General features: G+C 41.5%; 1 protein-coding gene across 5 annotated transcripts; it reads right to left on the bottom strand.

Moving 5' to 3' along the window:
* Positions 1-245: 245 nt before the first annotated feature.
* PGAP4 (post-GPI attachment to proteins GalNAc transferase 4) lies at positions 246-27558 on the bottom strand. Of its 5 annotated transcripts, XR_006737775.1 has the most exons (3): positions 13428-13606; positions 2508-4180; positions 246-2043 (listed from the first exon to the last, which is right to left on the bottom strand). XR_006737775.1 is itself a non-coding variant. In XM_045562670.1 (2 exons), the coding sequence occupies exon 2, from the start codon at positions 4101-4103 to the stop codon at positions 2892-2894; it is 1212 nt and encodes a 403-aa protein (XP_045418626.1). In that variant the 5' UTR covers positions 4104-4180; positions 27519-27558; the 3' UTR covers positions 246-2891. The 5 variants fall into 5 exon arrangements, 4 of the variants coding, with proteins under 4 accessions (XP_045418626.1, XP_045418624.1, XP_045418625.1 ...); XM_045562670.1 differs by lacking the exon at positions 13428-13606 and adding an exon at positions 27519-27558 and having other exon boundaries at positions 246-4180; XM_045562668.1 differs by having other exon boundaries at positions 246-4180; positions 13428-13692.
* Between the last annotated feature and the right edge of the window lie 419 nt (positions 27559-27977).

Raw genomic sequence — 27977 nt, 5'->3', positions numbered from 1 at the left:
TATATTGCTTAGAGGTGAGATGGTCTGGGTGGTAGAGGTGGGCCCCAATTTGTTTTTGTCCAGAAAAAGATATAAGGCCTGGCATTGCTGTGACCGGGGACCTGAGGCCATGGTTGCTTGTACAGTCAGCAGCCCATGTTTTTGAATGGCTCCACAACTTTGTGAGGGGAGAGGAGAAGAGGGCCCACACTATTTGCCATGCCAGAAAAATCCCTTCATGGAAAAGAGAGAAAATGACAAAAGTCTTCTCAGGAAGCCTTGGCAAAGTGGGTGCTTTTATTTTTACTGACATGTCTATATGCAAATACACTCAGTCACAAGAGGGAGTTCCTTAGGCCTGACTATAATTTAAACTCTGAAAGGTGACCGAGGCTGTTAGAGACCCCTGGTAACCTACATCCCATGATACGGGAAGGGTATCTTAGTTCTCCTCCAGCTCCTCGCTTAGGATTAAATGAGAGACTTCAGCTTTGGTGTAAAGCTGTCAGCTGCCCTAAGGAAGGATAATACACAAAAATGAGACTTTAGGAGTAAGGGACAAAATGGAGCAGGATCCAGAAGCAGGTGGGGATATAAGGGCAGGACTGAGCCTGCATCTGCAGAAAATGTCCAAGGGCAGGCCCTAGTTAAGATTACTGCAGGAAGACGTCTTAGGGTGTAGGTAGAGAAACTGGACAAGGAAGGACGGCCTCAGCCTTGGAGAAGTCAGGGGAGGGGATGTCTGCATGCAGTAGACAGCTGAATTAGAAAGAGCAGAAATGTAAACCAGCAGTAACTCCCTATCTTGGGCCTGGCTAGCTTTGAGTGGCTCTCCTGTCACTGGGCAAAAAACTTCCCTAAGGAGACCCAATCATTAATGCAACAAACTCTAATGAGTTCTGAGTTGGAGGTGGTTCGATTTTGAACAGATTACTGGAGAGGAGGAATGAAGGAGTGGAAACCGAGCATCGTAATCAGTCATCTAGCAGCTCTGATCACTTTGGATATTGCTGGGGTATACATAACAGCTCACTATAATGCAACACATAACTTACATCTGTTTGTTCCCCAAGACTAACATGACAATGGGTTTCTGCCATCTTAGCTTACAGAGGCATTATTTAGTCCAGGTTACAACTGGACTTTACAAAAGAGACTTTGACCACATGGATATTTATAAAATTAATGTGGTTAAGAAAAAAGTGCAGGGGCTGGAAGTCAGAAGAGCTACGTTCCCATCCTGGCTCTGCTGCTGTTCAGCTTTGTGAACCTGGAGAAGCCGTTTAACATCTCTGGGTCTCAATTTGCTCATCTGTAGAGCGTGGGTGATCAACTCCTACCCACTCCCTCAGGGTTCATGAATGGATCTCAAGATGGAAACTCACTGTAGGAATTGAAAAGCAAACTGTGGCATTGAAACTGGACAACTGCTTGAAAACTCTGATATAATCATCTGTTGTCATAAAGGGATTAGCTGGCTACTAGTCTAATAAGTATTATCAAAGGACATTTATTTGTAACTTTTGAGAAAAGTAATTTTCAGATGCCAGTTTTGGAATAAACTCAGGGAGTCTCAGATCATTTCCAGTTTGAATGAACAATTATTATTGTTGGATTGGTTGGAGGTGGGGCTGGATGAAAGGTGAGCTGCACCTCCTTCAAGAGTCACAATGAAAAGTCAGCCTTTATGCTAGCAGCGTTTGGTCTGGAACACCTGTTACACAGGTGGCAGCCCTATGCCCTGTCTCACACTTTAAACAATATCACTAATATCTTTACCCAAAACACACTGGAATTATATATATATACTTATTAAATGAGAGAGAAAAAACATTTGCCAACTGTCCTGTATGGGGTAAGCACTTCCTAGGTGTTTTCCATATCATCTGCCATTTAATCCTAAAGGCAACCTTAACAGGTAGGTATTACTGTTCTCATTTTACTGAGACCCAGAATGGTTATATGACTCGCTCAAGGTCACATCATTAGGACATGAAGATCTGAAATAAAGGGTCAGGTCTTCTGACTTCAGTCCATGCTTTTTCTTCTATACCATCATGCTACCTAGAAGAAAAAGAAATGAGGGTGAACGGTCAGCCAGCAAAGTTAGGGAAAAGGATATGCTACTAGTAAAGAGCTCACCCTTCTATGTAATTCTGAAATGTCCAACTTTCAAAGAATCAGAATACAATAGAAATATTCAATATTAAATCACTACTAAACAAAAGCAATCTAATTTTGATGATCCAGAAGGCTCTTCCAGATGCTGCTGTCTTCAAGTTCTCACTAACAGTATCAATTATCAGTGCACTACAGATATACAGAAAAAAAAATGCCAGGTAATAGAAAAGCCAGGTTACCTGCCTCTAAGATGCCAGGCACTGCACGGCTTTTATCAGTTTTTATTACACCAGGTCAAAGAAACAAATGGAATCTATCCACATGATCCTGCCTTACTGGGCATATATTCTAAATGCACATCTATTCTCACATCCAAAGAGAAACAAATCAATTCAAAAGGATCTCACCTGTCACCAAATTCTACCCTTAAAATCCTAAAACAGTCTTATCAGTGTGCACAAATTTTTGGCAGTCACAAGCTCTATCACAAAGCAGAGCTCCAAAACAACTGGAAATGATAACTGGTGCACCCTCGATGGGTGGGTCGGACTGCATGAGGCAGTGTGGCTGTGTGGAGGGAGAGAGGTCCGGATCTGTGGCAAACTACTGCTCCTGTCAGAGAGTTACCAAAGCCAAGGCTCTTGATTCACGGATGTTCCTCAGCTGTCCCAGTGCCTATATCCCTAGCAACAGTAAACAATGAAGTATCTGCAAGCAACCACGTCTGATAAAGAGCTCGATATTTGAATCTCCAAGAAGTGGCCAATTTCAGAAAAGCTTTTCTTGGCACCCTAAAGTAGACTGGGATGAAAGTTGTACCGGAGGCTGGAGAAGAGCCCAATGTGTTTCACGAGGTTGGGCTCTACCACATAGGCCCGCTCTCCCTTGGCCCTCAGCAGTGAGTACAGCGCCATGTCCTTGCCAAAGCCTTTGTGGCAGTACACCTGGGACAGGTAGGTGAGGGTCCGGCGGGCCGCAGGGGCAGGGAAGAGCATGGCCGGGGTGCAACACTCAGAGGCAGGGACTACACTGTACAGGGAAGGACTCAGCCGGCGCAGTTCCAGGAAATAGTGCCGACCCACCAGCTCCACCAGACCCATGCTGTACAGGGCGAAGAAGAGCATGACAGGCCAGCTAAACCCCGGGCGGCTTGCAAACCTCATATATATCCAGGTTAGTAAGGGCCCCAGCAACATGCCCACACCAACCCACTCCAGGATCCGCATGGGCTCTGGGTTGATGTAGTGCTGGAGCCTCTCGGGGTGATAGAGCTTCAGATAAAGGGCATCTCTGAGGTGTGGCTCAGAGAAGCGAGCCCGCAGAAGGTGCTCCAAGACTGGGAAGATCTGCTCTTCTGGAATAGCGTCATCTTCCACCATCAGGACATAGTCTGGGTTGTAGGTCTGCAGGGATGACTCCAGGCAATAGACATAGTCCTGCTTCTCTTTCTCAAACGAGTTGGTCGAAGGGTCATCACCATAATCATCCTCAGTGCCCTCGTAGCGGTTGGCCACGGGGACATACTTGGAGAGCAGCTTGGCATCTAAATGGCTCACACTCCGCTCCACGTTGCACAGGAAGAGTTGGTACCCCTCGCACTGGGGGCCACACTGCTGAAGAAGCCGGTGGAACTGGGACACCACCTGCAAGACATAGTGGAAGCCAGGCTGCCTGTCCACAGTGATGATGGTGATCACCAGCCAGGGCCGGGGTGTGGCCTGCCAGACAATGGGCACTGAGCCGTTGGCAGAGGGCAGCTCCTCAAAGTAGTGGAGTGCAGCCTCACCCTCTTTCAAGCTTTGCTGCAGAAAGTCTTGGCTCATTTGGTTCAGATGCCAATGGCGCAGATAGAAGTAAGAGTGCAGAAGCCGGTGACAGGCCAAGGGGGCCAGTAGACCAAACGTCACCACCGTTAGGATGAAGAGCTGGACGGCAGTGCTGCCCCAGGAGAGTCGTCTCAGCCTCCGGAGGAGCATGGCGGCTGGAGAGGTTGAAGTGATCATGAGGTCAACTTTTGGTCACGTCTGGTCCCAAGAACAAATCATCCTGGAACTCAGGCCAGAATCATTGCAAGTCAAACCTGAAGTGAGAGAGGAAGTAGGGAAAGGTAAAGATAACTTAAAAAAAAAATCCAAGGACTGAACTCAGCACATATCAAACCAGAAATTTTAATTCAAGGTTGTATAGCTACTGGAGACTTTTTCTTGTTTTCTTTTCCTTTTCTTTTTTTTTTTTTTAAGAGGCAGAGTCTAGTTCTGTCATAAGGCTGGAGTACAGTGGCGCAATCATAGCTCACTGCAGCCTCAAACTCCTGGGCTCAACTGATCCCCCTGCCTCAGCCTTCTGAGCAGCTGGGACTACAGATATGTGCCACCATGCCCAGCTAATTTTTAAAAAAAATTTTTTGTAGAACCAGGGTCTCTCTATGTTGACCAGACTGGTCTTGAACTCCTGGCCTCAAGTGATCCTCCTGCCTTGGCCTCCAAAAGATCTGGGATTACAGATGTGAGCCACCATGCCTGGCTGATACTAGAGACATTAAAGTATTTTCTTCAGTAAATTGTTCTTTGGTTGTATCTCTGGGATGCTTTTATTATTTCTATGAGTAACAAGATCTCAGTGAAGCCAACCAAGTCTCCACACCCAAAGATGCTTAGTTAGGTTAACAATGTGCCAGAAAATCACCAGGTAGGCTGTTAAGATCATTATTTCTATTAACCAACCACAAAGATACGGGTTCTTAAAATAGACACAAAAAAGCAAGGCTTGCCACAGAGCAAATACACACATTTAAAGCAAGTTCCAGCATAAGTGCACAGTAAACACTTGATTAACTGTGCACAGTAATTTCTAAAACCTCTGTCTTCTGCACATCCCAAACAAGAAAAAGAAAACTTAAGATTCCCTAAAATGTCTGTTATTTAATGTCATCTTCCATTCATATTTCTCTAATCTCATGCAACCATACTTAAAAAAAATCACTTATTAATTCAATCTTGATTGTTCTGTTTTGTTTTCATAGAACTATCATGGGAACCAAGGAAAGAAAGTATCTCCCATATGCAAGCAAATTCTAGAGCCCCAGACTTTGGGAGGGGAGGAAATAACTGGAGGAAGATCCACAAGTAGCCTTTCAACAAGGGAGAGAAGGGGTAGCCCGAAGTGGAGATAGAAGAGACAGTTGCCCCGAGTCTGGTCCAGAGAGGAATGCTGTATGACGTGGTGACTCAGAGCACAGGCCTGAGGTCAGGCACGTGTTGGTGTGAATCCCAGCCCTGCCTCTCACTTGGTGGGGAGTCACTTCACCTCTCTACATCTTGGATTCCTCAACTCTAAAAAGGAAATAGTAATAATACCTGTTTATAGAGTTACTGTGAATATTAAACATGTTAGGGAGTAAAATAATGCAGTGTAAAAATTCCATTAAAATATATCCATATGTTCAAACTCAAAAATATATTTTAGGAGTAAATAGGTCTAATGTTCTATCAGAAAACAGACTTGTGTCAAAAAACAGAATTAAAACGATAAAGCCAGTATAAAGCTAGTAAGGTCAATGTAAAACTAAATGGTGTCTATAGTACAGAAAGTAAACCTCTTGCCTCAGAAGCATAAGTTTGCACACATTTGGAAGAAAGCTATCTAGCTTGTGAGTTATGATGAAGGAAGGATTGCCCAGGCACCACACAAGGTTGTGGTGGTGCAGAGTCAGCCAGTGCTCTCATACCCATGTTTTCCTCTTGGGTACACAGAAAGATCTCCTTTCCTCGCCTGCCTCCTTCCAGGTGGGGTCATGTGACAGGCTTGTAAGCAAAGTGACAGGTGTAATAGCTGGGCCAAGATGGCTGAGAAGAGAAGTACAGTCTCAACTTTCTCTTTCCCCATCTGCACCACCACCAGATGGCAAGAGCCTGGGTGCCTGAATGACTGCATGGAACGACAGAGGCCCCTCCCACTGCCCACCTCACAGTGCCCTCCCAACCTAGGGTACACTGTGTTGTGAGCAATACTTAAACCACTGTGTCTAGCCACTAAGGACTTTTGGACTTGTGTATTATAGCAATTAGCCTACCCAGCCCTCTACAGCTTTGTAGAATACCAAACATTTATACAATTAATATAACGACCCGGTAATTCGAGGAAGTAGAGAAGTAAGTTTCATTTCAGCAACAGAAGCAGACTGCATTGTGGGACCCCAGAGGTGAGACAGACTGTGCCAGTACTAATAAGAGATCTGGCTGGTACCCAAAGAAGGAACGGGGCAAGCAGAGGTTTGAATAGCATACAACCCTATGCTTGCTGGTTTGTGAACTTCCAGGGTAGGACGGACTGTTTACATCTCCCTCTGATCTGCTAAGTCAATGGAGTTAATAAATCATGTGGTTGCACATCCACATGGCCTTGCCAGCTCCACATCACTAATACTGGAAGCCAAGTACTGGAATTGGGCTGAGCTCACACTCCTGGTGTATTGGTCTTGGGAGAGGAGGCATTCAAGTGGCTTCCTGCTCACATTATTCTCTGTGCCCTTCCTATTCCCCAAGGAAGGGAGATGGACCCACCTACAGAAGAGAACTAAATAGAGTCAACAAGATAAGGCAGGCAGCTTGGAAAATGGCAGGCATATAGTAAGTGCCATCGCTTAGTATGCTACGGCAGGTGGGAAAGAAATGGAAGTACCTGGTATTGACATTAAAAGGGCCTTTACTCCCAGGTCATTTTCCTTCCTGGGGGCAATAAAATCATTCATATCTCACAAAGTCTCTTACTTTAAAAATACGGCTGTGAGATTGCCGTTCTACCAATGATCAGTTCAGAGGACACAAGGCCCTGCCTACATGGATCAGCTCTTGCTGGGGTGATGAAGAGCCCCAAATCTTTATAACTTAGAATAATAACATGCATTTCTTGCATGCAGATCTGTGGATAGCTGTGGCATGGCTGGGTTAAGCTCCAGAATGTAGGCTGAAAGTAGGTCATTCCAGATGCCTCTCCTTGCAGATCAAGGTGCAAAACAAACAGGCACCTGGGTGTGCTCTTATGTTGGATATAAATTGCATAAGAGGCCATGTCAAAACACACAGGCATTTTTACATTCTTCTTTAGGCATGCCACAAATTAAGCGCACTCACCAGTCATTGGCCAAAGCCATAGGGCAGGGAAATTCATTCCTCCCACAGAGCAAGGGAGAAGGAAAGTAAAATTTCAATAGAAAGGATTCAATTGGCAATGGGCCAATTTCTAAATGCTCAAGACAATAGAAAGCATCCAGCAATCTGTTCAGAGAGTATGGAAAATTTCTAGAATGCTTGCAGGGCATTAGACTCAGCCCCACATCCCCATCATTATACACTGTATGAGTCAGGACATGCTTCTAAAATCTCAGTGGTTTATAAGAACTAAGGTTTAGATTCTTGCTTATGTTACTTGTCCACTACAGGTAAATTGTGCCTTTGTTCCACGTTGTCTGTACTCTAGGACCCATGCAGATGGAACTGCGTTTTTTCTTGAACATTGCTTGTTTTGTGGCAGAGAGAAAAAAGAAAGATAGTGAACCACAAGCTAGCTCTCAAAGCTACTGCTCAAAAGTGACACATCATTTCTACCCACATTTCATGGACCAGAGCAAGTCACATAGTAACTCTTGAGTTCAACAGAGCAGAATTATGTAATTTTCCTGCAAGAAGAGAGTAACAAGAGATACATGGTCAAGTCTGAAGTTAATGATTGGGGAAATATCCATCTCTGCAGGGAGGGGCAGAAAATATTTCAAATAATAATGCAATCTACCATACCTACCTTGGGCTACAGGAGTTGGGATCAGATCCTTCATTCAATGATTAGATGACTGGTTTGCCAAATATCTGGCTACACTGAGTTATGTAAACATTCAAAAGTATGTTCTTGTTTGCTTTTTAAAATAATGCCACCTATAATTTATTCCATTTTCCTGATCTGGTTTTAAGACAACTGGCCATAGGGGAACACATGTGAAAACATAGGATTTTCACTGGCCGTTTGGGGGAAGTTTTTTACTCCCAGCTCAGTCATGGGAGTGAGACAGAAGGAGGGCTATGCTTTGGATTTGGCATCTGCTAAAAAAAAAAAAAAAAGGAAAGAAAGAAAAGAAAAGAGAGGAGGAGGAGGAGGAGGAGGAGGAGGAGGACTATGTCTACATTATCCCTCTGGTTGCCTTCTTCCAGAATTCCACAGTCACCTGTGAGGTCACAGGCTCAGGCCCATGCTCCAGCGACATTGTGGACTGACTAGCATGTGAGCTGGCCTAGTGACAACCAAACCTTACAGCCCCAATTCTATGCAACAATGTTTACTGCGTTCTTAGCTATGCCGTGCACACGGACTTGGAAACACAATCATTCTCTAAACTGAATTCTGCCTGTTATCAAGTCTCAGGTGAAGGGCTCAGGGAACACAGTCAAGGGCAAAGACACTGAGAAATGAACATGAATGAGGGCTTGGATGAATACATGGAGTGACAATGACAGTTATATTTTTGTGCGGCTTCTGAAAATTAAACTAAAGGAATTATGGGGTGTGGGAGGCACAGACCAGGCTGAGTGTCAGGAGATAAGAACAGTCAGTCCATGCTTCTCAAGTCGGCCCTCCTATGTGAATGGCACCACCACTTTTCCAGGCACCTGGGTCGAAAAGACAAGTAAGTTCGGACTTCTTATTCCATCCAGGCACTTCCCAATACCACTATTATGCCTCTCTTTTCCCCTCCCCATCCCAATGCCATGCCTCCTTCACTGCCATGCCCTAGTTCCTTCTCCTCACCTCCACCAGGGCAGCTGATTGCCACCGGCCCCTACCTCAGCTTCTAACCTCCAGAATAAGCAACAGAAGCCAAAAGATCTGCGTCCAGTTCTGGTCCCAACACTCACTAATTAATCAATTTGTATAAAGAAATCATTTCTTTCTCTGAGCCAATTTTGTCTCTGCAAAATAGGAAAATAAAATGTATCTCATTTATAGAGACTTTGTGAAGATGAAAAGAGACGGTGGCTATGACAGCCCTTTGTCAGGCATAAAACACTGTGCACATGATGGTCATGTTTTACACGATCAGCATCCACCTGAAACTTGGAAGCATGGGTCACAACACGCGCTCTTTCCTTTAAAACTATTCAACGATTTCTCAATGACTGTAGAATAAAGTCCAAATTCTTTGCCAAGATTCCTCGCAACCCAGTTCCAACTATCTTTCTAACCACATTTCTTCTCCTCAAACAGGCCAACTCAACCGTCAAGTATCAGCTCAAAAGGCACCTCTTCCAAAAGCCAACCCTGATCTCTCTAACCAGAAATAATCTCTTTTTCCCCCCTTCGAGTACTGGGACCCTTTACATGAACTCTTCCTCCAGGACATTCATTTTTCACTTTCTACTTTAGACTGCATCTATTTATAGCTACCACTTATTAAGGCAGTACCCAACATATCCCAGTGTTGTGCTAGACTCTTGAGTCTATTTCTTCTGACCAAAATAGCAACTTTCAAATAGCAATGGAATTAATCCCATTTAGATGAAAAAACAGATGCTACCAAGATGAAAACAGGAAATTCAAACACAGGAAAAATTTCAAAGCCTATATTGTTTCCATGATGCCTGCTGCCTTCCATGCCTTTATTTGTGGCCCTTGACTTGGACCCCAATTGGACTTTTAAATATGCATAGAGGAGTCTCAATGCATAGAAGAGCAAGTGCCCCTTTAAGTCATTTGACCGCTATGGGCCTCAATTCCTCAACTATAAAATTGGGAGTATCAAAGAGCCTGATCACATAATGTGTGGAGACCAATTTATTTGTAGATGCTTGCAGAGCATTTATGTGCCAGGCACTGTTCTAAGCATCTCATTGATCTATCCTCACAAAACGCCTATGAGAAATCCTGCTATTAAGCTCATTTTATCCTTGAAAAAACTATGGCACAATTAAATTGTACCCAAGGTTAACAAAGCTTTTAAGTGGGGTGGCAAAACTTGAACCCAGACAGACTGGTTCCAGACCCATGTCCCCAACCAATACATACTTCTGCCTCTGCACAGATTTGGAGCCCAAGAAAATCAACTGAAAAGCCATTAGAAATGGGAACAGACTTATGGAAAGAACATGGTTGGTAACAGAATATGTAAAAATAATGTACAATATATATAACAAGTAATATATACATATACACATATGCCATATATACATACTATATATATAAAATAAATGCTTTCGTATTATCAATCACCAATTAATTATGGGATAAAAAATCCCAGTCAAAATGGAAAACAATAAACAACCAAAATACCTAGGAATAAATTTAAGAAATATGCAGAATATACACACATACTATAAAATTCTTACTGAAGGACATTTAAAAAGTCATCAATAGGCAGAGAAAAATAACATTTTCCCAGCTGGAAAGACTTAAAATTAATCTCTATATTTAACATAATATCAATTCAATTTATTGCAAGAGGGAGTAGCACAGTTCAACAAATGGGCACTTTCATATAAATTGATGTAATCTTTGGAGGAAAAGTTAGGGCAGTATCTATAAAAATTTTATATGTGCATCCCCTTTAACATAAAAATCCTAGTTCTAAGAATCTACCCTGCAGAAATGCCAACATATGCTACCAAAGATGGATGAGAAATTTGCACTGCAATTTTGTCTGTAATAGAAAGAGAGAGAAAGAGTGAGAAGAATGGAGTGAGGGAGGAAGGGAGGAAGGAGGGACAAACTTCCAGCAAACAAAATGCCTAGCAACGGAGATTTTGAGATAATCAATTGTACAAGGATATACTACGGAGGCATTAAAGAGAGGAAGGTTTAATATACTAACATAAAAAAAGTCTTAGCTAGGTTTTTGCTATGGACTGAATGTTTGTATCCCCCCCAAAATTCATGTCAAAATCCTAATACCCAATGTGCTGGTATTCGGAAGTAATTAGGTGATGAGGGTGTAGCTTCCATGATGGGATTAACATCTTTATAAGAGACAGGAGAGAACCCACTTCCTCTCTCTACTGTCTCCCATGTAAACCAGGAAGAGGATCCTCACCAGAACCCAATCATACTGGCATTCTGATCTTGAACTTCCAGCTTCCAGAACTGAGAAAAATAAATGCTTCTGCTGTTTAAACCACCTAGTCTGTGCTAATCTGTTGTAACTGCTCAAGTAGACTAAAATAGTCTCTAAAAGAAACACGCAAACTATTTTCAATGCAAGTTGTAGAAAAATGAACAGAGCTATGACCATTTTATTTTTAATATGGAATATAATTTGGTGAAGGAGAGATGAAGGATATAGAACATGGAGATTTCCTGTTTTGCTTTCTACACTTCTGCAAAGAGCATGCATCACTTTTATGATCATTATTAAACATTCAATTCAACAAATACTGAGTCTTGTGCCAGGCACTGGGATGGTAAACATGACAGAGCACCTGTTAAGTTCATTTTTTATTCCTGACTTAAACTATTACAGTTATGACATATTAGATTACATATTTGCACCCATTTGTAGATTTTGGCATCTATTTATCTGTGCATTGTGGTGCCAGCGCCATGTTGTTTTAATTATGAAAGCTTTCAATAGGTTTTAATATCCAGTTAGGCAGATTCTCATTACCCAGCATCATAATTTTCTTGGCTTTTTAAAAAATCAACTTTATTGAGGTATAGTTTGCATACAATAAAATGCACCATTTAAATGTATATTTTGCTGAGTTTTATCAAATTTATACGCTCACATAACCACCACCACAATAAAAAATTGACCAAAGTATTCTAAAGATCATTTAGAATTAGAACTAGTAAAAATTGCCAAGAAGTGCTCATTTTGGTGAGACATATGACAAAGAATTACTACTTTAATGTATAATACATAAAAAGTGCTTAAAAAGCAGGAAGAGAAAGATACTGCAATTGAAATATAGGCAAAAGAATTAACAGTCAATTAACCCACATAAATGCAAAAGGCAAATACACAAAGGAAAAGGTGTTAATTCCTACAGGTAATCAAAGACATGCAAATTAAGACAAGATACCATTTTCTGTCCATGTTATTGATTTAAAACTTCAAATGTGTGTATGTAGAGAAAATTTTAAGACATGTAGACAACCTCAACCATGTAGAAGTTGAAGTTCTAAGTCATCTTTATTTTCTCCTTTACATTTTTCTGTTTCCTGAATGTTTTGTAAGAAGCTCATCCTTAAAAAATTCTAATAACTCTACTAATGCTAGGTGTTGGACACACAGTTTTTTCTCTTCTCGCCTTATAAAGTACCTGGTGCAGTGCATTCTAGAAATGCACTCATAAAAAAAGCTATTTCCCCTTAGGAGGACTAGCTTTCTCCGGGAAATACACACACGTGCACACGCGCCCACACACCCGCAGGCTTTTGCTAATGGTCTGCATGGTGAGCTCATCACTGGAGCCGCCCCGTCCCCCGGAGAGAACGTGGGCTGATCAGGAGATGCCGGTCACCACGACCCTGCCAGAGCTCACACCTCAAGACACCGCGGGCGCAGTGCGGCACTGGCGACGCCTGAGCCCCAGGGCCAGAAAGAGGGCGAGACACGCCCAGGTGGACCTAATCCTTCCCTCCTGAAAAGAGAAAGGTGGCGGAAAGAGCAGAGCCCTGGATCTAGTGTCTGCTGCTGACCTTGGGCAGTCCCTGCCGCGCTCGAGCCTCAGTTTCCCCACCTGTACTCTGAGGCCGACCGTCTCCATTGCTGCGCTACTTCCCTTCGGCTGGTCTTTCCAGATGCCGAGAGGGTCGCCTTCCTCTGCCCGGTCGCCCTCCCCTGGCCACCGGGCTGCGAGGTCGCCAGCAGAAACCCAAGGCTGCAGCCGCGTCCTCGGCGCGCCGTTTTGCCCAAGGTGTGGGCGGGCGGCGAGGGTCCGCGGCTTGCGTGCGGCCTAGGCGATGGGCCCTTCGGCGCTTCGGCCCCCGCTCGGCTCGGCGGGGGTCTTACCCCGGCTCTCACACGGCCCCTCGCGTCCTTCCGTCGGCCTCGCGGCGCGGCTGGCGCGGGGAAGACGTGGGGAGGCGGCCCTGCCACGACACTCATTCATCCCCGCGCGGACGCCCCTCGGGGGTCTTCGCAATCCGGCAGGAAGCGGCCGGCCCCAGCGAAGCCCGCCAGCCCAGGGGGACAGGCCCTCTGCCCCGTGCCTCCGCCCCCGCAGCTGCTCTCCCCGTGCCAGCTGCGGCCACCCCTAAACCTCGTCCCCTTGCTCTGGTGTCTCTCCAGGGCTCGGACCACCGCGGCAGAAGGGCTGGGCGGATCGTGCGCAGCGGAAACCTACCCGGTGGGAGAGGTCAGCTCTGTCCCTGGCGCCGCCTCTGGTGTCGCCCAGGCTGGCAGGCCGGCAGATCCCGGTGGAGACGCCATCGCCGGAGCCGGGAGGAGCGGGCGCAGCGCGGTTTGGGCGCGCGCCGAAGCCTCACCTCCTCCCGCCGCGCCGCGCGGGCGCGGGGCTCCCCTCGCTCGGGCAGGCCACGTGACCCGCGGGCTGCCGAGCGACCGCGGCCCCCAAAGCCGGCTTGGGAAAAAGGACGGCAAAAGGCGCCGACTGATGGGCAGCGGGGGAAAAGCAGTGGTCGCCCCCAAGTCGTGCAAACAGGAAGCCTGTTTCTTTTGTGACCGAGAAGCTGGGGTTATATTTCATCAGGTGGGCACAGAGAGATTTAGTCACACCGATGAAACAAACGTTCCCTCTCAGTGCGTGTAAGTGCTTCGTGAGAAAGCTGTTACTTTGGGTCCTGAATGTTTCAGTCTTCCAGAAACCTTCTATTTAAAGTCACATGGTCTTGAGAGAGAGAAAACACTGGAGGTATGAAAAAATAGGCACCTTTATTGAGAACAATCCCTGAAGAGCAAAACGAGAAAAAGATATGGAACGATCCAGGGGAGGAAAACGTGGGCGTCAAAAGAAAAGTAAAATAACAGCTACCACCATTCCACCCTGGCCGTTCCCTTCTTCCCAAGGTTTTCACCACACTGTTTTATCGCTTTTTTATTGCTTCCGATTCCAGGTCAGATTGCTTGTCTAGGCCACAGGTTAGCAACTACAGCTTGCTGCCTAGTTTTGTACAGCCTGCAAGCTAAGAATGGTTTTTACAATATTAAATGGTTAAAAAAATTAAAGAAGAGTATTTCGAGGCATGTGAAAATTGTATGAAATTCAAATTTTGATAATCATAAAGTTTTATTTTAACAGCCATCATTTACATATTGTTTGTCTATGGATGCTATCATGCAAGCACAGTTGATTTGGATAGGTGTGACAGACCTTATGACCCACAAAGCCTAAAATATTTACTGTCTGGTTTCCCAACACCTTCTCTAAAAGGTCTATTCAGGATCAAAAGATAAAGCATTAAAGCCAGCAAATGCTCATATGATTTCTTCTTGTGTATGTTAGTATAGTTGATGCTAGATACTAAGTTCCTTTAGAACTTTACATCCATCCACCTGAGCATCCATTCATCCTCTGTTCTTTCAACCAACATTTATTGAAGAATTGTTCTGACATAGTGCCAACACTATAGATGAGAATAAGCTATGGATCCTACACTCAAGTAATTTGTCATTAGGAATGTTGGAATATATATATATGTATATATGTGTGTGTGTGTATATATATATATACACATATATATATATGTATATGGCTAGATAGCATGAGAGCTGGATTAGCACAGAAAGGGAGCTTGGGAAGGTATTCCCATGTCCTGGAAGAAGGAGTAGCAGTCTGATAACTCTGAAAGCAAAGAATTGTAACAAACCTGAGTCCAGTTCAGGTCGCTGTCACTGGCCAAGTGCTGGATTCTAATCTGTTTACTGGCTATGACAAATTAAACCCTTTGTGCCTACATGTTCTCATCTAAATATTGGGAATAGTGATATTTCCCTCATAGTTTGATTTAGAGGTTTACATGACATAGCTATAAAATGCTTAGCACCCTGCCTGGCAAAATGTCTAGCATTCAATAATGGTGGATAGTTATTCATTTGTTTAACAAAAATTTATTGAGTACCTATTATGATGTGCTGCAATGTCTGTACTTTCCAGTCTAGTGGCCACTAGCCACATGTAGCTATTTAAATTTAAATTAATTAAAATTAAGTAAAATTTAAAAATCAGTCCCTTGGTAACACCAGCCACATTTCAAGTGCTCAATGCCTGCATGTGGTTAGTGACTACTGTATTAGATGGTACAGATATAGAACATTTCCATCATCACAGAAAGTTCTATTGGACAGTACTTTTCTAGACACTAGGGTTTCAGCTGTGAACAAAAGCAATTCTCTGCTTTTAGGGGGGTTACATTTGAATGGACAATAGATAATAAACAAACAAATAAATGCATAAAATGTCAGGTATTGATAAGTATTTTGAATAATAAAATCAAATACTTACCTGGCACTTTCTATGGATAATATTGTTCTAAGGAGTGGGGCTGGGGGATAAATAACTGATATAAAACATAACTTAGAATCCCTGCTTCTGTGGTTGGTAATTACATTTAAGTTGAGAGTCACAGCTTCCTTCTTCCACTATCCATTGCATGTTCCTCTTTCTCTGTCAGCACTTCACTGTGTGAGACTCTTTACAGTGTGATCCCAACCTTTGATTCTACAAGATTTGAGTTCTCAGTGTCCCTCTCTTAGTTTTCCACTGATCAGGACTGTTGGACATGTGAGTACTCATATGGACTTGTCAGTGAATTCCTAGGTTCCAGATATATGGTAATTGACATTTTTAATGGTCTGCTTACCTTATTCTTCTATAAACTCAAAGATTTCCCCAAAATATATGATTTACTTTTGATTTTCCAAATTCACAATATGAGAGTTTTCAAAAAATTAGAATTTTCATTTAGTAAAAGTGGACATATCAAACTTTCACAGCATCACATTGAAAATTTTAGTCTATCAATGAATTTAATGACAAGCAGTATGAACATACTGAAACTTGCATAGCTGTCAATGACTAGGAAGCAAAAGTTACCAAGAATGATAACTAAAACAGGGCAGAGTTTCTGTTAACAAAATTTCAGGTAGACCATGTGGCAAGTAAATAAACCAGTAGTTCTTCACTTAGATTATAATCTCCTGTGGCTCCTAATCTTATATTTCTAGTATTTCTTTCTAGATATAAAATAATAGCTACTCAATACTCATCCAATAAAAAAAAAGCGTATGGTTGAAACCCTCCTCCTTTTTTTTTTTTTTTTTGAAGATTGTCCCAGTGGCCCATAAAATACAATGAAGGAGCAATCTCTAGGGTGCTAGACTCTACAAGGGTAGCAAGTATTGCTGATACTTTTTGTTGAAAATAGGAGAGACTTAAATAATGATAACAATGTTCAGTTGCTCTGAGCCTTCCTTTATAAATTCTCAAAGAGGAATATTATGTTCTCAACTGTGTTCATCTGCTGGGTTCACTTTACTTGCAGAGGCAGGTAAGAAACAATTTACCTTTACAGGCTGACCAGGGTGGGTCTGAAGGAAAAGAGGAGAGGTATACCATCTTGCCAAGCTAGTGGGTGCAGAGCAGATGGAGAGAGGAGCATTACATGAAATTTCAACAGCAGAATGCAAGTATTGGCCAATGTCCTTCTTGTGGGCCTACAAGTCCTTAGTAAAGGCTTGCCAAAACCACAAAAATATTTGTTCTTATCATATTTCTGGTGAAATCATTAGATGATCTGGTTCTATTTGATGTAGACTCAAAACAGCATTGCTCTTGAGAATATCTAAATTACAGCACATATATACCTTTTTATTTTTAATTAACTGCAGACTTCAAGAAAAATTATAAACAAAAAAAGTGTAAAAATTTCCCAAATTCTCCAAATGGTAACACTTTACCCTGTTTTATCTTTACATGTACATATTATTTTTACATGTCAACCTAAATAACAAAGAGAGAGGCTCTCTAAAAGTCTATTTGTGAATAGAACATGGGCATATGCATGCCATGGTAAACCATGTGCTTATGCAGGGAGATACTGGAAGGCAAAGGTTTTTAAAAGAAAAGATGAGGAGGATTACATCATTATTTTGAAATAATTATCCATGGCTACTAAGATCGATAACAAGGATGATGTCAGTCTGAAGTTGGACAGGAAGTTGCTGGGCAGATGTCCTGCAGAAGTATTTTTTCCATATAAGGTGGTGATGGTCTTTGTGCAAGGTTGTGGTTTTTGTAGGGTCTTTTCTTGTTATTACACATACAAGCATGAGAACTCTCTCTTTATTGCCCTCCATGGCTCTATTTGTCAGGGTTTTCTTAACATTAGTGATTCCATTTTGATTCTGACAGCTTTTTACAATTAATATTTAGAGGTGGGGTGGGGGGTGACTACTTGAGAATAAGTTGCAGACGTAACGTCCCTTTATCCCTAACTACTTCCATGTCTGTTTTCTAAACACAAAGATTCTATACAACCCCGATTCAATTCTCAAAATTAGGAAATTAACATTACTACAATACTATTATGTAATTTACAGCCCTTATTTAAACCTCATCAATTGTCTCACTAATGTCCTTTTTAGCAAAAGAAAAAAAAGTCTAGTTCAAGATCAAATTCAGAATCATATTTTGCATTTATTTGTTTTGGCCTCTTTAATCTGGAACTGTTTCTCAGCCTTTCTTTGCATTAGTTTCCTACTTCAGATGTAACAAATTATCACAACTTTAGTGTCTTAAAAACACACAAATTTATTATGTTATCTTATAGTTCTGGAGGTTAGAAATCTCAAATCAGTCTCAATAAGCCAAAGTCAAGGAGCAACAGGGCTAGTTCCCTCTAGAGGCTCTGAGTAGAGAGTCCATTTTTCTGGTCTTTTTTTAGATTCTGGAGCTCAAACACATTCCTTGGATTTTTGACTCTCTTCCTTGAATTACCTTAACCTCTTACTTCTATCTTCACATGTTACTACTAACTCTGACTCTCCTACCTCCCTTTTACAAGGACCTTTGTAATTATTAACATATTAGTCCCACCTGGATGATCCAGGATCATCTCCCATCTCAAGATCCTTAATTTAATCATATTTGCAAATACTCTGTTGATAAGTAGGTAGCATATTAACAGGTTTCTGGGGATTAGGAAATGAACATCTTTGAAGTGGGGAGGGCGTTAGTCAGCCCACCACAGTGTTCATGATGCAGCATGTTTTTGAAAGTCATTCTAAGTCCTTTTGAGAAGAAGGTGGAAGGCAGTGAAGAAAGATACAAAGAAGATAATGAGTGGGAACTTAAAGCTCAGGAGAAGGAGAAGACAGGGAGATACATATATTAGTCTGAATTTCTGGTTTGGCATGATGTAGATCCCCTTCTTGATGGGAGTAAGAAAAATGGAAAGTTTCTTTTTTATGGAGCTACTTTGTAATTGCTTAAATTTAGGGAAAAAGTTTGATGTCTCTAGTAGGGGACCGTCATGAGTAAAAGTGACTTCTGAATCATTAAGTTCTATTCCAATGTATAGATTGTTAATTTCTCTCAAAGAATATACATAGCTATATCCCTGTGGAGTATTTTTTTTCCTGCAAGTAGATAAACCTCACCACTTCCTTCACAACTTGTAAAAAAGGTAGTTGATTTGCCTTATGTGAAGTAAAACTTGGAGCTTTAAAAGAAAAGCAACCCTTTCTCTCTCCTGCATATCCAGCATGAAGCATTATGACCAATTTCCCTGCTTCATATACACACATCTAATGTTCTCCTGGGACCACCAAATGCGATTTGAGTCTTCCTAGGGTTTTCCAATCTGTGCCGTAACTGTTACCATAGTGCTGATGTCGCAGCAATAGAAAAACTTACCCTTACAATTAGCAAAGGTTCAGAACATGAGCTGAGTGGAACATGATGGCTGAACAATGGCAGTACCATGGGAACTGAAATCCATCAACAAGCAGGAATAAAAGCTATATGAAAAGAGGAAGGTGATTTCCCAGATTTCCAGACTCCAGGTTATTGAGCATCAAGATGGATAATAACTTTTAGGGTCACACAGCAAGGCAACCACACAGATAAAATAAGGTTCTCCTTTCTCCATCCTCCCTTATCCTTATCTGTCTAGCTTGGAATTGCCCTCTTAAAATTTATATATATATATATATATATATATATACACACATATATATATATATATATATATGTCTCTCAAATATATCTCAGGGTAAGCCACTTCTTGTGGTCCCTGATCTGGGTAAAAACCCTTGGCTCTTCAGATAAATTCCAAATGGGTTGGTTTTGGAGGCATTCTCCTCTCTAAATCATAGATATTCTGTTCCTACTCTTAATCTAGAATTTTTTTTTGAGGGAGGGAGTGGGATCTGAAATGTCATCCTAGCTTCAACTTTGAATTCTTCTTGTTAAGAAAATACCTTTGTCCTCAGTGAAGTATTCTTTCTGGTTCGACTGTGGTATCCCAGAACCTCCAAATGATGAAAACTGTAAATGGATGAGTTCTAGTGGAAATAATTTCAAAATACTGAAGCAGCTAAAACTGAAGCTATGCCTCTGTGAGTCCCGTATAATACTTGTACCCCCCTCCCCCAGCCAAACACCTCCAATAGCTTGCAAATTAGAGAATGAGATGGCACATTGAGAGTTAAATTACAAAACCAAATGTCACCCCAACAAAGAATCTGATCTTACAGTAGAGCATTAGGAAACCATGAGGAGTTCAAAAGAGTACACTATGTCTCTTTATATTTCCTGTTAGGGTACCCGTCCATCCCCAGAGAGTTAGCTTTCTCTGCCCTCTCTCTGCTATCTTCCAGGGTCCTGGCCACACCTGCAGAGTCCTGCAGATCAGAGACTGGAAGAACATCAACCCTAGCTCTGTCAGGGTCTTCAGAAGAGAACGTCTATAAGAAAGACATTTTTTTTCTTGCTACTATTGATCACCTTTCATTATGATAAGTTTTATCCACTTTGGGCTAATAGTAACTTTCCCTCATGAAGGATAGAGGTGTGTGAGGTAAAAATGAAAATATGGGCTGATAATTTTTTTTTTCAATGTTGTATAGTATTTGTGCATCAAGTATATGCCATAAGACTGCTAGGTGCCAACCCACTAATGAACACTCCTTTCCATCCTTGATAATAGATCCCTGGGCACTGTGCCCAGCTGAAAATCTGCAGTTCTTAGTCACTTTTCCAGGGATGGTGAATGGAATATAAGCTGAACTAGTTGGGTGAGTTTTCCAGGAAAGCTTGTCCTGTTCCCTGGAATGCAGAAGTGAAAGCTGGAACTCCTACAGCCATCTTGGGCCAAAAAGGAATCTTGCAAATGAAAGGCTCAGGTTAAAGATGGCAAAGCAAATGATGGTAGGATCCTGGGTCCTTGATCACCCTGGAGCCACCTTACCAATCCTGGACCTTCTACTTCCAGACTTCTTTTATATGAGAGGGTTAAAAAAATTGTTTATTGTTACTTTGTTTTATTATATGCTATTAAATTTAATCCACTATGGGTTAATTTAATTTTTAATGTTAGGTGGTAATTTCAAGGGTGTTTATTATTATAATTTTATATAATTATTGTTATATGTAAATAATAATATCCACATTCCCTTCCACCATACCCCAAGCTCCCTTTTTTATTCTACACTAGCCTTCCCCTTTCCCCAAAGCATCCCCTAAACACCACTTGTGATAGGGAGGGTCTTTTTTTCCTCATTCCCTTACTTCCTTTTTTAAAAAATTAGACTTTGGAGCTGTTAAATCAAATTTATAGAATTGTTTCAGACTGAGCTCCTGCAATAGTTTCCAACAGACCAAACCAAAATGTAGTCACTCGTGCCAAGTACCACATAATCAAACTAAAACTTTAAAGAAATAAGAATCCCCAAAGAGGCCAGTTTTTCCTAAAAACAGTAGATTCACAGTAACCAACCAGAAAAGGTCCAGTCACGCATGAGCCAGCCTGGTAAGAAAGTCCTTTATGCTTTAACTCTTACAAGGAAAATAACTTGATGTTAACCAATTTACTTTTTTTTTTTTTGTTGTATTATTTGTTTTCTTGTTCCTGCTCAAGCTACCTTACAAAAACCAACTGTTCTATACCCAGTGGAGCTTCTCTGTTTCTAGCCAGGATGCTGCCTGATTCATGAATCTCTAATAAAAATCACTTAGATATTTAAATTAAATTTGTTGACATTTTGCTTTTTAACAATGCTGGCAATGAAAAGGGACCATGAAAAGGGACCCAAAGGAACGACTGCTGGTAACAAGATGCCTTTAGAGACCACTGTCCTCCTGTCTTCCTTACAGGGTCCAGAGGGGGTGAGTAACTCTCGCTGCCTCTCTTTCTCTCTCGGGTCCAAGCTCCACTGTCTTTTACATTTAAGCACCCTAATCTCTTTGGCTCTTTGGTACCAAGGGTTCATTTGTGTCATGGCAGGACATATGACTTTGGGTGTTCACAGTGATTGACAGGTCACTGGCAAGGTCCTTGGTTTTAAAGATAACTGACAGCAGTTGCGATAAATGGCAGTCACTGCAAGAAGGTGACTCCATCTTCTAGAAATTTGCAGGAATTTGGGTTTTCCCTCTTTATTGCTTTTCTTCTGATGGGCTAAGGTTAGGAAAAATCATTGGCTAAATTGGTTAAGGGAATTCAGAGCCAAGCCACAACCTGACTGGTGGGCATAGGTTTGGCACCTAAAAACTATTAGCAGACCCTGCCACCTACAAGTAAGACTCTTGTGTTAGGATAAATTGGTTATGGATGGATTAGATAATACTAGGTTAACTGCCAACCTCAAGAAAATTTTTATGCAATGAGGAACATTGTGAAAGTATCAACCAACCTCACGACATTTCCCCCTTAAGCTTTTATCTCAGTTCCAAGAGACACAAGATTCAATGTAAGCATGGGATCATTAGTATCTAAAGAATTCAGTACTCCACCTTTCAGTGTGCCTACCTTTTGCATGTATAAAAATTATAGCCCCAGAAGCTGCAGATACTTATAAAAGTGGCAGATTTTTACCAAAGATAATTTAGAATTACAATGGCCATATGTGGATCATTCCAGATGGACAAGATTATCCATCTAAGGGGCGCACTAGGAAGCCAAGGCTCCTGAATTAGGTAGACAGAATGGAATGCCGATGTTAATTGAAATGCAGAAGCTTCTGAGACACCACAAGATTCTAAAATAGATTTTTAGAAGATTTATTGCAAAAGGCTAATGAAAAATTGAAAATGCAAGATATCTCCCACACCAAGGATGGTATAATTAATGAGACTCCTACTTCCCCTCTCTGTCCTCCTTTTCCTGAGTATTCACAACCTATTAACCCCCTTCTGTCTGAATTACTCTCCTTCTCTCAAAAAATGGATAAAATCCATAAGTTAAAAACCACCAGAGAATTCAGGAGACCATCCTCAAGTGTCTTATGCTCCTTGGACAAAAACAGAGTTTAGGGCTATAGTTAAAGAATTTCCTCAACCTAGGGAAAACCCCTCAAAAGTTTTCTGAAGAATTCAGGGTCTTAACTGAAACCTATGACCCCAGGCTGATCCCTACCAATTAATATACACATTGGTGGGACCTGGGGAAGCCCCAAAACAGATGCAAAAGGCAAAATAGTGTCGTCCTGAGGAACAATATCCTTGACTCACAAGCCCTTGTTTGGTCCATGTATGAGTAAGAAAAAGCCCAACGCCCCCCCCCCCCCACACAAAAACTTTCTAAAGGCATTCCTAAAATGTTTCCCACCCGCACTGATTGGTCTATCATCATCCTGACCTGAATACAAAAGAAAGATAACTCTTTATTGATTTCAAAGCTCACTTGGAAGCTCTCTTTTTATAGCATTCTAGCTTCCACACAGTTGATGATACAACCCAGCCAATCCTAGCCACACTCTTTGTAAATGGACTCTCCCTTAATATTATCCAGTTCATAAAAAGACGAAAGAAAGGGTGGGAGCCTACCAGTTTAGCTGAGTTAGCGATTGTAGCTGAACATTTTGAAAGGAACTTTGAACAAATAAGAAACAAAAGGCTTCCAAATTAATATCTTTGGAATTATAGCATCTTCATGGCACCAAAAACTTAGATGAATTTTGGACCTACCAGGGTGCTTTCCTAATAAGCTACCCCCAAATAAGCAGTTTCCAAAACATTGTTGCCATTGTGCAAACAACCGGGACATTGGAAAAGGAACTGCCCCCACAAGATTTCAAGATTTCAACTGCCGCCTAAAAGCAGATTGTTTACCCTCCAATAATAATCTCTGTTACCCACCAGGACTGATGGACCACTGTGGAAAACTACAGTAAGCTCCTACCAGTTATTCACTTAAATAGTCTAGAGAAGACAAAGATAAAAATCAATTGGAGGTCTCACCTAATTGTGGTAGACACTTGGGGCACTCCTTCTACTTTCAACCTCCCTCTTGTAGGACAATCTCTCTCTGGAGTTAAAAACAGATTTTAGTTGTGGGGATATCAAATCAAGTTCAAAAAGAATTCATTTCCCAACTTATACAAATGAATCGAGGCCCTTTTGCTGAAAATCATTCCTTTTTGCTGCGTGACACTACCCTGGTCAAGTTACTGGGCAGAGACCTTTTGTCAAAGCTAAAAATCTGGCCTGGTGCAGTGGCTCATGCCTATAGTCCTGGCACTCTGAGAGGCCAAGGTGGGAGGATCGCTTGAGGTCAGGAGTTTGAAACCAGCCTGAGCAAGATCGAAACCCCGTCTCTACCAAAAATAGAAAAATTAGCCAGGCATGGTTTATGTGCCTGTAGTCCCAGATACTTGGGAGGCTGAGGCAGGAGGATCACTTGAGCCTGGGACTTTAAGACTGTAGTGAGCTACCCACTGCACTCTACCTGGGGCAAGAGAGCAAGACCCTGTCTCAGAAACAAAAACAAAAACAAACAAACAAAAACCCAAAAAACAAACAACAACAACAAAAAACAAACTAAAAGCCTGATAAGATTTGCAGAATGGAAGCTTGACTCTGGAGTTTCCTGACCCACCTGAGCCAGATCTCCTGTATACTTTATGATCTGTCTTACATACAGAGGAAGGGGACAGTCCACAAAACACTCTTGACTTAACTGAGGTACTTAATGGCTTATGGGCCATGTGCAGTACTGATATTGGAAGAATAAAAAGTGCAGAGCCTATTAACATTTTTAAAAACTTCACTAACTCTCTTCCCAAATTATCTCAATACCCATGAAAGCTGGAGGCCATACAAGGTCTTGAGCCAATAATAGAAGACCTAATTGCTCACAGATTAATTATCTCATGTACCAATCCTTGTAATTCTGCAAGCTTACCTGTACAAAAACCTAATGGGTGAGGATGGTGATTGGTTCAGGATCTACAAGCCATTAACAGGATAGTTATTCCCTGTTTCCCAGTGATTCCAAACCCTAGTAGTCTTTTGTCACACGTTTCCCTAGATTCTAAGTGGTTTACAGTGTTAGACCTATGGTCAGCCTTCATTAGCATTCCAGGTGACCCCAACAGTTAATACCTATTTGCTCCCACCTGGAATACCTGGAAAGTCATGCCTCAGGGGTTCACTGAAGCCTCCTCCTATTTCTCTCAAATGCTCTAGACTTGAGTTTCCTCCAGTTTCCTAGAAGCTTGACTCTCCTGTGATATGTGGATGACCTCTTACTTTGTTTGCCCATGAAGAGGCATCCCAACAGAATTCCATCTATCTAACAGTAGCAGAGAAAGGACATAAAGTCTCCCAAAACAGATTATAGTTATCATCAGATACTATTCACAATTTCGTATATAATCTAACTAGGTGTGGCAGGTATCCAACTGTCTCCTAATAGAGTTAGGCTTATCCTAGATTTCCCTAGGCCCATAAATAGGAGACAACTTGGCAGGTTTTTAGGTTTAGTTGGATTTTGCCATCCATGAGTCCCTGATTTTTCCCTCTTAGCAACCCCACTTTATGAACTCACTAAAACTCAGTTCCTAAACTCCTTCCTTGGGAAGAAAAACATGAGGCAGCCTTTGTAAATTTAAAAAGGGCATTACAAAACTCCCTTGTTTTAGGATTGCCTAATTATTCAAAACCTTCCAGCCTGTTTGTACATGAAAGGAATAACCAGGCCTTGGAAATGCTCAGCAAGAACATGGTGGTAAGCCTGGGACATTGCTTATTACAGTGCTTAATTAGACTCAGTCATCTGGCTGTACCCAAATTGCCTTAAAGATATAGCTGTGGTGACAAAACTGGTTGTAGCTTTTGCAGGTCTGATTTTACTTAGATAATGCTGTTTATCCCCACTTACCACATACAATACAAAGTCTTCTCAGTTCTGAGCTTATGCAACATCCTTCTGTAAGCAGACTAATCTCTTATGAAATCCTTTTACTCACACTTTCTAATCTCCGTCTGAAACGCTGTAACACTCCCAATCCTACTTTGTCACCCTTATCTGATGAAGGTGAACCACATGATTGTAAAACAGTAACCTCTCAATTAGTCATTGCCCATCTTGATTTGCAGGACATTCCTTTACAAACTCCTGTTTTGATCCTTTTGGTGGATGGATCTTAATGCTAAAGATCTGGCAGAAAATTTTTGTGCTGGATACAGGGTCACCACTCAATATAAGCTCTTTGAAAGTGGCAAACTGCACCACTTCAAGTCTGCTCAACAGGCAGAGCTTTATGCATTTGCCCATGCCTGGATTTTATCTAAAAACCAGTCTGACTGACAGTTACTATTCCTTTGGGGTGGTCCATGACTTTGGAATACTTTGGAAATAAAAAAATTTCCTTACTTATGCAGGTACACCAATAAAAAATGAGCTCCTTATTACTCTACTGCCGCCTAAAGAGACTGCTGTCATTAAAATAGAGGCTCATACAAAGAGAACTAAGCCTGATAATCAGGGAAATACTTTAGTTGACTTTCCTGCCAAAAATGTTACTGAACACTGTGAGTTCTGTTATCTAAATCCTTAGGCTAGAAACAAACACAATAAAGCATGTTCCTGGCTACTTGACTCCGCCTCTTCCACCCAGACACTATTGGCTAATGGATAACAAAATGCCCCTAAGGATGAAAAAAAATATTAGGAATGAGAAGGATGCTATTTTAATTCCCTTTCCAAATTTTGGGAAAACCAAGATGGGTGCTTGGTGCTCCTAGAGTCCCGTAAGGAAGCTTTGTTATGCTCTTTATGTTCCCTTACTCATGATGGTACTGGTAAAATCATAAAGAACAATCAATAAGTATTGGTGGGAAAACTGTTAGAAAGTTGTAAAACTATTTATAATCAATACTGCCAACCTCTTAATCCAGGCAAGTCCCTTTTGGTTGTCCCTGAAATGACCCTATCAAGCCCACTTGAACATCTACAATTAGACTTCATCCAACTGTCACCCAACATGGGTTATCTATCGATAAGTACTTGTTATAGTCTGTATGTTCTCTTGGTAGGTCAGACTCAGAATGGGATAGTCATAACAGTAGTCTCTCTGGTGCACTGTATTCTCTCAAAAATCTTAAATTCCTGCATGCAGCCATCCACCCAATACAAAATGGTCTCTCTCTGGCTGAAATGACAAAAACAAAAAAAACTCCATGATAATGAGGATACTGTAACCTATGAATGATGTGTTGAGACTGGAAACCCAGAATGGTGGTGACTAAAGTGCTGATGCCCTAAGTTTTAGTCACACTCTTAGCCAGGTGAGAACCTGACCAAAAGGGAGTAATTATGAAATAAAATTTTTAGAAGGTCATTGTTTTGGGCTGAGCTCTTGCACTAGGCCCCAGTAGACTTAACCAAAATGGAATCACTCGTGCTAAGTACCACATGATCAGACTGAAACTTTAAGAAGCACAATAACCCCCCAAAGGCCAGTTTTTCCTAAAAACAGAAGATTTCACAGTAACCAAGCAGAAAGGGCCCAGTCAACCTGGGCCAGCATGATAAGAAAGTCTCCTCTGCTTTAACCCTACAAGGAAAGTAACCTGAGGTAATCTGAAGGTAAACAGTTTGCTTTTTTTTTTTTTTTTTGGTATTATTCTGTTTCCTTGTTCCTGCCCAAGCTACCTTACGAGAACCAACTGTTCTGCCATACCCAGCAGAGCTTCCCTCTGTTTCCAGACAAGATGTTCCCTGATTCATGAGTCACTAATAAAAGTCAATGAGATCTTAAAACTAAACTTATTGAAATTTTTTTTAACAGGGTACATAAAGAGATTTTAATCATAATATTTGAGTCATGATATGCACTTATTAAGTGTCTATGTAAGGACTTCTATCTATTAATAATAACAACAACAATATAATAAACACTGTTAAAACCACTACCCAACATGAAACTAGAACACTGACAATAGCTTCCATCTATCTATGTGATTTTTACTCACCCCTTCTCCTTGCATGTGAGGGGGAAATATTTCCATTCTATTCTTTTAGTGGAGCAAAGAAAAGAAAGTAGAAACAGCCCAGTGGATTTTCCATGTTCAAAGAGATTGAGTGTTTTCCAGTTGACTCATCTCCTTGGGAAGCTGACTCTTTGACACTTTGGGAACTGAAATATGTGGTGGCATTAACCACACAAATTCCCTACAAACTTCAGTCTCATTGAACAAATAAATCCTGTTGCTGCATTTGTCATTAGTTATAGGCAGAAACATTTTCTTTTCATAAGTGTAGGACATTTTTAAGCCTAACTGCACGAAAAGTTACTTTACCCAAATATCATAAACATTTCATCAAAGATGTGTACAGACTGTCTACTAAGAAGTGGCTATAACTTGCCTGAACGCCCTTGGTTTTCTTTATTGTCCACAGTAAGAAGTATCTCCAATTGCTCACAAACTTAA

Source organism: Lemur catta, chromosome 10 (genome assembly GCF_020740605.2).
Source record: "Lemur catta isolate mLemCat1 chromosome 10, mLemCat1.pri, whole genome shotgun sequence".
Lineage (NCBI taxonomy): Eukaryota > Metazoa > Chordata > Mammalia > Primates > Lemuridae > Lemur > Lemur catta.
Note: the sequence above shows the minus strand (reverse complement) of the source record. Positions and strands in the feature narration are given on the sequence as shown.

Bases quoted from the DNA above. Each gene is read 5' to 3' on its own strand.
- PGAP4 (XM_045562670.1), bottom strand. From the start codon at position 4,103: ATGATCACTTCAACCTCTCCAGCCGCCATGCTCCTCCGGAGGCTGAGA.